At 52.2% G+C, this 8569-nt stretch overlaps 1 protein-coding gene across 1 annotated transcript; it reads left to right on the forward strand.

Annotated features, from left to right (window-relative positions):
• Positions 1 to 4401: 4401 nt before the first annotated feature.
• Positions 4402 to 7507, forward strand: LOC136467235 (BTB/POZ domain-containing protein At1g67900-like). The gene is made up of 4 exons (XM_066465849.1): positions 4402 to 4821; positions 4921 to 4990; positions 5222 to 6457; positions 6742 to 7507. The coding sequence occupies exons 1-4, from the start codon at positions 4763 to 4765 to the stop codon at positions 7297 to 7299; spliced, it is 1923 nt and encodes a 640-aa protein (XP_066321946.1). The 5' UTR covers positions 4402 to 4762; the 3' UTR covers positions 7300 to 7507.
• Positions 7508 to 8569: the final 1062 nt, after the last annotated feature.

Here is an 8569-nt window from a genome sequence, read left to right on the forward strand (position 1 = left end):
GATGTTTCGGGAATGTCGGAAGGGGTTTTCGGATACTAATAAAAAAACTAATTACATAGCTCGCCTGGAAACTGCGAGACGAATTTATTAAGCCTAATTAATCCATCATTAGCGCGTGCTAGTTACTGTAGCACTTATGGCTAATCATAGACTGATTAGTCTTAAAACGTTCATCTCGCGATTTTCAACCAAACTATGCAATTAGTTTTTTTTCGTCTATATTTAATACTCTATGCATGTGCTGTAAGATTCGATGTGTTAATTTGGGGTAAAAATTTTTTAGAACTAAACCAGGCCTTACCTGTCGACGGGAGAAGGAAGAAACGATCCCAGCAAAAGTCTCTTACCCATTGGATAATCCACACCCAATGGACATTACCCTTATGGGTAATTGAGGATAGATAATTAACGGATATGTGTACGGGTGACCCCGAAGCTTCCCCACCGGCATCGTTGCATCGCTCAATACAATATTCCCATCCATCTCCAGAATCACAAAATCAATAGGAACTATATGTTCATCAACTATGACCGCTACATTCTCTGCTATTTCATTCATCTGGGTAGCGAATTGAACTAAGCGGCCTGCGATGAGAAGGGGAGGCAAGAAATTTTATAGAAGTATGTGACGCTTTCGTCAGATTTATTCATGAGAAGGGAGGCGAATGAAGTCGCCTGCCTGAAGCAACGACGATGGCCCATCTGCCCGTACTTTATATATAAAATAGAACTATATATAAGCACCTAGAACCAAGTTAGCTAACATGTGGTGTTAATGTGTGATTGATTATGTATGATGAAAAGAATTGAACCCTATTTCTATGTGGGGGGCCTATATATATTTTGTTGGACGAGAAATTCAGAATCGGGGATACAGATCGAAACCTGGAACCAAGAAGAAACGGAAAAGCAGCAGCGAAAGGAGGAGCCAAGGGACTACGTGCCACCCTGCAATGATGGCCACTTGGGCTGGTAAGCATCATTATAGGTGCTACGCTAATGGTACCCTACCCTCCCATTTTTAACTAATATAAGCCAGCCATCCATAGCCCATAGAGATCTTGTTTAGTTTCTTCCCCTAAATTAACTTTAGTTCCCATCACATCGGATGTTTAGACACATGAATGGAGTATTAAATATAGACTAAAAAAATAATTAATTGTACAGATTGCGACTACTTTACAGATGAATTTTTAAGCCTAATTAGTCCATGATTTATGTAATTTATTTTATTATTACTATCCAAACACTCCCATATAACAATCCCAAATAACAACCGATGTGACATCTCTAATCTTTAGCTTCTAGATTTAAACACCAACTCAGTTCACCGTTTATAGTACTACTATAGTTTAAATGCAATGGGAGGCTTCAGGTAGGTAGTTTATAAAGCCACTGAAGTACGGAGTACTATACTGTCTGCCACACTACTACAAAAACGATTTTGCGCAGCGTTCCACTTTTACACTCTGTGGCGGGCTCCTATTTTTGCCCGCTGCGGTAAATCCCACGATTTACCGCGGCGGGCATTTTTTATTTACCGTGGCGAGCATTTTTGCCCGCCGCGGTAAATCGATTTACCGTGGCGGACGTCCTAAGACGTCCGCCTTGAAAAATACCCTATTTTCCGAGGCGGACGTCTTAGGACGTCCGCCACGGTAAATGGATTTACCATGGCGGGCGTCCTACGAGACCCGCCTCGGTTAAGGCCGTGGCCCAAAAGGCCCAACGAAGCCCGATAGCCGTCTTCACATATAAATACGTAGTCTTTAGGTTTCTGCCTCAGACCAAACAAGTCCGAACAAGTCCACACCTCTGTCCCTCTCCTTCGGTCGCACCCTCTCCGTCGTCCTCGCGTGCACCTCCCTCCCTCTCCTTCCATCGCACCCCCTCCCTCCCCGTCGTCCTTCCTCTCCTTCCGTCGGCAGGGCGCGGTGGCGCCCGACTCCGGTGGCGGGCACGGAGGCACCCACGGCGGTTCGCGGGGCCACGGCGGGTCGCGCGGGGCCACAATGGGTCGCGCAGGGCCACGGCGTCGTGCGGGGCCACAGCGGCGCGCGGGACGGCGACGCGGGTGGCGTGGGCGACGTTGGCGCCCGGGGCGGCGGCGCAGGTCGCGTGGAGCCATGGCGGCGAGCGGGCGGAGGTGGCGCGGTGCGCGCGGGCTGGCTGCCTCCTTCCCCTTCTTCTCCGGTGTCGAAGCGGATCCACGGCCCAGATCCGACGACAGCGGGCCGCCTCCACCTCCGGCGACGGCGGATCTGGAGGCGCGGGCAAGATCGAGGTAATGGCACCGCCGTATCCTCTACCTCACTCTCTTTCTCCATCTCTCCTAGCTCCTCTCCCTCACTCCCTCTTTCCTTCCTCTCTCTTTCCATACAGGGAGGTGGATCTGGGAGGTAGAGGCCGGTCTTGCCCATCTCCGGCGGCAGCGGGGCCGTGGCTCTCCGATGCGAGGCCGACTAGATCCGGCGTGAAGAGGTGGAGGCAATCGGATCCAGGAACGACGACGGCGACGATGCGAAGATCCCGGCGGCACTAGGGTTGCGGGCTGGGATTGGACTCGCTGGCGGGCTCGGGATCTGGGCTCGCCGATGGGCTTTGGGTTTTTTTTTTGTTTTTTTCCTCAGCTTTACCGTGGCGGACGTTCTAAAGTGCCCGCCGTTGCTAATAGGTTTACTGCAGCGGGCACTGGCGCCCGCCGCGGTGGATTCACGATTTACCGTGACCTTCTCACCCCGGCGGACGCGTTTGCCCGCCGCGGGAAACCAAAATTGCCCGCTGCAGTTAAGCATTCTGTAGTAGTGCCAGCAGCAGTTGCATTTTCCATTCTCAACAGATCCTCTAGAAGTTGCAAAACCTGTTCACCGCATTGCAGACAAGGTGAACCGGAGCACGCCATGGCAGTGGCGCTCGTCTCGTTCATCGATGAGTTTGTCCGGCGAAACATGTTGTCATGCAAGTCTGAGCCCTTGAACGGCCAGGTCAAACCCTAGGGGCTAGGATGACTGGCAGTGGCAGCAGATCACAGGTCCGGGTCAGCTCCGATCCTCGCCACGTCGGACATGGGAGTGAGAGCTCTGATTTTTTTTCCTGAAATGGCCGAATCTTCTGGCCAGACCCCTGTTAAAAAGAGGCAAGTACCAAGTGGCGCCGCGGGCTCTTGATCCGATACATAGCAAGAGACAAGGGTGCCTGATGCATGAGGAGAAGTTAACAATGCAGAATCATGATTGTATGCATACGCTTTTATGGTCACCAGGGGCGAAGCCAGCTAAAACATGACCCTGGTTCACACTATATTGAATATAAAAGGAGCTAGCGTATACATTTCTAAAGGAAATATATGGAAATTTTGAAACAGGTATTAACAAATTTTTAACATGGCTTCGCCCCTGATGGTCACCTATCTTATTAGCAGCTCAAGTTTTTGCGCTGAAAGCTCAGAGGAATATTTTCTGTAGGAAAAAGCTGAGAGGAATATTTATGCTAAATTCTCATCGGTCCTAAACTTTTGGGCGCATAAGATGAACATACATGACGGTCTTGTTCTACGGCACTACTTCACCAGTACTTTTCTACGAACGAACAGTATTTTTCTCACACAATAAATTAGGATACGCATCAGTACAAGGTTCAGTTATTTCTTTTTTTCCAAGTTTTCCTTCCTCTGAGTCCGGACCACACACAGTCGATCTGCGTCTTTTAATTTAAAGCTGGGAGGAAAAGTTGTTCAAAGGCGATCCACCCGACCACCCCATTTAACAAAGCAAGTACGCTCAGGCATTAGCCCGCCCGCCTAGTACCTTCCCGCTAACAAATTGAAAAGACGCCGAAAACACTACAGAGATCGATTAGGCTACTACCACTAGGTGTAATCGACATAAAGAATCCCCAATTAGCCTAACGTGGAGCTGAAATTCCTACTTCTTCCTGCAACTTTTGATCAGTAAACTCTAGGGTGAAGGTAGACAATAAGGAGGGTGAAAAAAATAAATAAATCAGCTCATCATTGTACAACGAACGACAAAGAACATGCAATCACCATGTTCGCTTGATCGTATCAACCATACTTATCAGCATGATACAATGTTTTTCTCTCATAACAAAATAGCATCAGCCGGCTTATAAGTGAAGAACTGGTTGCCCCTGGTACGGTACGATGTGCCAGTGACAGCCCGGCCCTGCAACACGGAGCCCATCCTGCTCATCCGATCCCCAGCACAAACCCTGCAAGATCCATCTTGACTTTTGCACGGCCACTCGGGTCCCTCTTTCACATGTCCAATTCCAATCCCAATTCAAGGCCGATGGATGATGCATCAGCATAACCTTCTTTCATTTCAACCACACAAAAGCTGCTTTCATTTTCGTAGAGAACTCGAGAGCAGTGCCAGACCATTGCAGCTGCGGCGCATATTCCCAAGCAAACTCCTGATCAAAACCTGGTGACACACCTCAGATTAGGATATTTAACTGAGGAATTAGCAGCATCTTAAAATATCGCAACTGCTGCATTCCTTGTTTGGCCTCTACTCCTGGCCGCTCTCCTTCTCTCTCCTCCGTCCAAAGCCCCAACCACCTCGCCATGATATAAGTAGAGCGAGCCACCACACCAAAGGGCCATTTCCACACGAAGTTAGGTGGCCAAAGTGTTTGTAACCAACCCAACCCCTCTTCTTCTTGTCCACTGAACCTTTCAGACTCCCGTTTTAGCATAGTCACCGAGACAAAGGGGAAGCTTTGGCTTGGCCTGGCCAGGATGAAGTTTATGAAACTCGGCACCCGGCCGGACACCTTCTTCACCGCCGACTCCGTGAGGTGCCGTGTGATTGCGATCTCGCTTCGCTTCGATCAGGTTCTGTGTGCTTTCATGGTGGTCTGATTGTGTGGTGTCCTTGTGCATGCGTCGTCGTCCAGGACTGTCTGCACGGAGGTGGCCACGGACCTGCAGATCCTCGTGGATAACTGCCTCTACCATCTCCACAAGGTAATTAATTAACTCGAGGATCAGAGATTATTTCCACCCTTTATTCAGTTTTCATCACAAGCATGATTCAGAAACTGAATCTTTAGGATCGTCCCATAATGGGATTCCGTCTAGAAAATGGAATGAGCGCCTTTGTCTTTTTTTGTTTTGTTTCTGATGAGTTCCCCGATCTTGAATTCAATGTCTGAGATTCTTGGTTTCTTGGCATTGTCCTGTGCATGAACGCCGCAGTTCCCTCTGCTCTCGAAATGCATGCTCCTGCAAGCGCTCTGCGCCGACGCCGGCGACGTCGTCGAGCTCCCGGGATTCCCGGGCGGCGCGGAGGCGTTCGAGGCCTGCACCAAGTTCTGCTACGGCATCACCATCACGGTGAGCGCGCGCAATCTCGTCCCGCTGCGGTGCGCGGCGGCGCACCTCGGGATGTCCGAGGCCGCCGACAGGGGCAACCTCGCCGCCAAGCTCGACGCGTTCCTCGCCTCGTGCCTCCTCCGGCGCTGGAAGGACTCGCTGGGCGTGCTCCACTCCACGCGCCACTATGCCCCGCTCTGCGAGGACCTGGGCCTCACGTCTCGCTGCGTCGACGACGTGGCCGCGCTCATCGTCAGCCCGGACACCGCGTTGCCGGCCAAGTCGTCGACGTCGGCGTCGCCGTGGTGGGCGCACGACATCGCCGAGCTGGGCGTCGACCTCTTCTGGCGGATCATGGTCGCTGTCAAGGCCACCGGCGCCGTCCACGAGAAGACCGTCGGCGACGCGCTCAAGGCGTACGCACGGCGGTGGCTGCCCAACGTCGCCAAGGACGGGCTCTCGCTCTCGGCGGACCAGCCGTTCGAGGACCATGACGCCGGCAGTGGCGCGGACGTGAAGCAGGTCACCACGAGGCACTGCCTCCTGCTCGAGAAGATCGTCAGCCTGCTCCCGGCGGAGAGGGACGCCGTCTCCTGCGGCTTCCTGCTCAAGCTCCTCAAGGCCGCCAACATCCTGAGCGCGTCCGCGGCGTCCAAGTCAGAGCTGGTCAGGAGGGTGGCGTGGCAGCTGGAGGAGGCCAGCGTCGCCGACCTACTGGTCCCGTCGCTGTCCTGCGTCAGCGAGACGCTGTACGACGTGGACGCCGTGTCGGCCATCCTCGACGAGTTCGCGCTGCGGTGCGCGGCGGTGCCGCCGGCGCCGGCGCTGGCTCTGTCCAGGAGCACCGACGACGACAGCCCGGCGCACTCGGGCGGGCACCGGCGGTCACGTTCCGCGGAGAGCGTGAGCTTCGACGGCACGCGACGCTCCTTGTCAGCCGCACCCGTGTCGCGGGGCGCTCTGGTGCAGGTGGGCAAGTTGGTGGACGGGTTCTTGATTCAGGTGGCTAAGGACCCCAACATGCCGCTGGACAAGCTGCTCGCCATTGCCGAGGCCGTGCCAGACAGCGCCCGGCCGGAGCACGATGACATGTACAAAGTCGTCGACACATACCTCAAGGTATCCCGTTTTCTTTTCTGTTATTACTCTGCATTTCCATCCATGGTTATATATAAACAAAAATGGTTCGTTGGATTGAAACTTGGCTGAAAAACACTGTTTCGGCTGAATTGTGGTGAGAGAAAAACACTGTTCCGGCTGAAAAAAGAAGCCGAATATGAGGTAAGCCGAAAATGGCTGAACTTTGGATTATGTGACAAGATGATATTCTGTGATGAAACATTGCATATTTGCATTGATCTTACTGTATTAATCTTTGTGTTTTGGTTAACTTAATTTATTAGGCGCATCCGGAGATGAGCAAAAGCGCGAGAAAGCGGCTGTGCCGGGTGCTCAACTGCCGGAAGCTGTCGGAGAAGGCGTGCACGCACGCGGCGATGAACGAGCTCCTCCCGCTGCGCGTGGTGGTGCAGGTGCTCTTCTTCGAGCACGCGCGTGCCGCGGTGCTGGCGTCGGGCGGGGGGCACGCCGTGGCCGCGGCGGACCTGCCGAGCAACATCCGGGCGCTGCTGTCCAATAAGTCCGGGTCGTCAGAGGACGAGGAGGCGGACCGCGTGGACGAGCAGCGGCTCCAGGCGCTGGCCGCCGGCGCGTCACCCGGCGACGACTGGAGCGTGGAGGGCCTCCGTCGCGCGGCGTCCAAGATCGCCACGCTGCGGATGAAGCTGGCGGAGGACGAGGACTACGAGGACCGTGACGCTGCCGACGAGTTCGCGCGCAAGGCCGGGCTGGCGCGCAGCGCGTCGCTGCGGTTCAGGGCGTTCTGCGCCATCCCCGCTGGGAAGCCGAAGCGGATGCTCAGCAAGCTGTGGCCGCTGGGCAGAAGCGGCGTTAGCCACTAGTAGCGGCCATTGTTAGGTCCTGTGATCTCCTGTTTTTCTTTTTCTTTTTCTTTTTCTGAGGGTGATTTGTTTGTCTCTTCTACTAGCAATTCTTCCTCTTCCTCGTCTTCTTTTGAGTTACACTTCCAAGGCAAATTGTACCTTGCATGTAGTTGTAATTTCGACGGCCACAATAAAAGATAGAAATTGCACAGGCAACTTACTCACTGCTCTTATCTGTAAGCTGATTGAGCTTGCCAGCCCAATGATGAACAAATCATGTAATCACTGTCTGCAAATGTGCCCATTCTCATTAGGAAAAAAAAAGGAACAAACTCTTTTTTTTTCTCGGTCACGATGATGAGATGATGATGATTGATTTCAGTGCCTCACATTTCATAGTACAGACTACAGAGAGGCCATCTCTGTTTCTAAATTCAAGCAGCCTGTGATTGACATCCACTTGGGGCCAGTTTGGATGCCAAAATTTTTGGCAAAATGCTACTGTAACGTTTTCGTTGTTATTTGGTAATTAGTGTCCAATCATAGTGTAATTAGGCTTAAAAGATTCGTCTCGTGGATTTCGTCTAAACTATGTAATTAGTTTTATTTTTTATTTATATTTAATGCTTCATGCATGCGTCCAAAGATTCGATGTGATGAAAAATCTTGAAAAATTTGACATTTTAGGATGCAACTAAACAGGGCCTTGGCAAATAGTTTGCATCCCAAGGAGTAAACAAAATGGAGACGGAGACACAGACAGGCCGGCATGAAAAATCCACAAATCCACGACGGAATCCGGATCGAATCAAGCACACGGCAGGCGGCAGATATTACGAGCCTGAAAGATTCCCTATGTTTTGTTAGGCCGTGCGTGGCGTGGGAGGTGAGCATGGATATATACGGCATGATGATGGGATGATAGGACCTCAGCTCCGGATTGCTGGGTCAGCGACCACTAAACAAGAACAGGTCAGCATGGGGGAATTTTTTTTATTTTTAACACTTTTTTTAACTATTTTTAAAATTGACACTTTTTTTTCCAAAACTAACAATTTTGGACGCGTCAACTGACATGGTGCGGCCAAACCACTTTACCGCGCCATGCATGGCGGCGCGGCCAGGCTGCCACCGTGGCAGCGACCGGTGACGTGGCCCAGCTCTGCCGCGCCACAGATCATGGCGCGGCACCGACGCGCCATCGCGCACGGCGCTGTAGGCCCCAGTAAAGGCCCGCGACGCGGCTCTCTCTCTCCATTCCTTTCTTTCTCTTTCACGCGCCTGCCGC

This window comes from Miscanthus floridulus, chromosome 7, assembly GCF_019320115.1.
Source record: "Miscanthus floridulus cultivar M001 chromosome 7, ASM1932011v1, whole genome shotgun sequence".
Lineage (NCBI taxonomy): Eukaryota > Viridiplantae > Streptophyta > Magnoliopsida > Poales > Poaceae > Miscanthus > Miscanthus floridulus.

What these genes read in the sequence shown, in the direction of transcription:
- LOC136467235 (XM_066465849.1), top strand. Translation starts at nt 4,763, where the DNA reads ATGAAGTTTATGAAACTCGGCACCCGGCCGGACACCTTCTTCACCGCC. An exon ending in TTCACCGCCGACTCCGTGAG is followed by an intron (nt 4,822 to 4,920) that starts GTGCCGTGTGAT and finishes GTCGTCGTCCAG; the next exon opens with GACTGTCTGCACGGAGGTGG. An exon ending in TCGTCGACACATACCTCAAG is followed by an intron (nt 6,458 to 6,741) that starts GTATCCCGTTTT and finishes TTAATTTATTAG; the next exon opens with GCGCATCCGGAGATGAGCAA.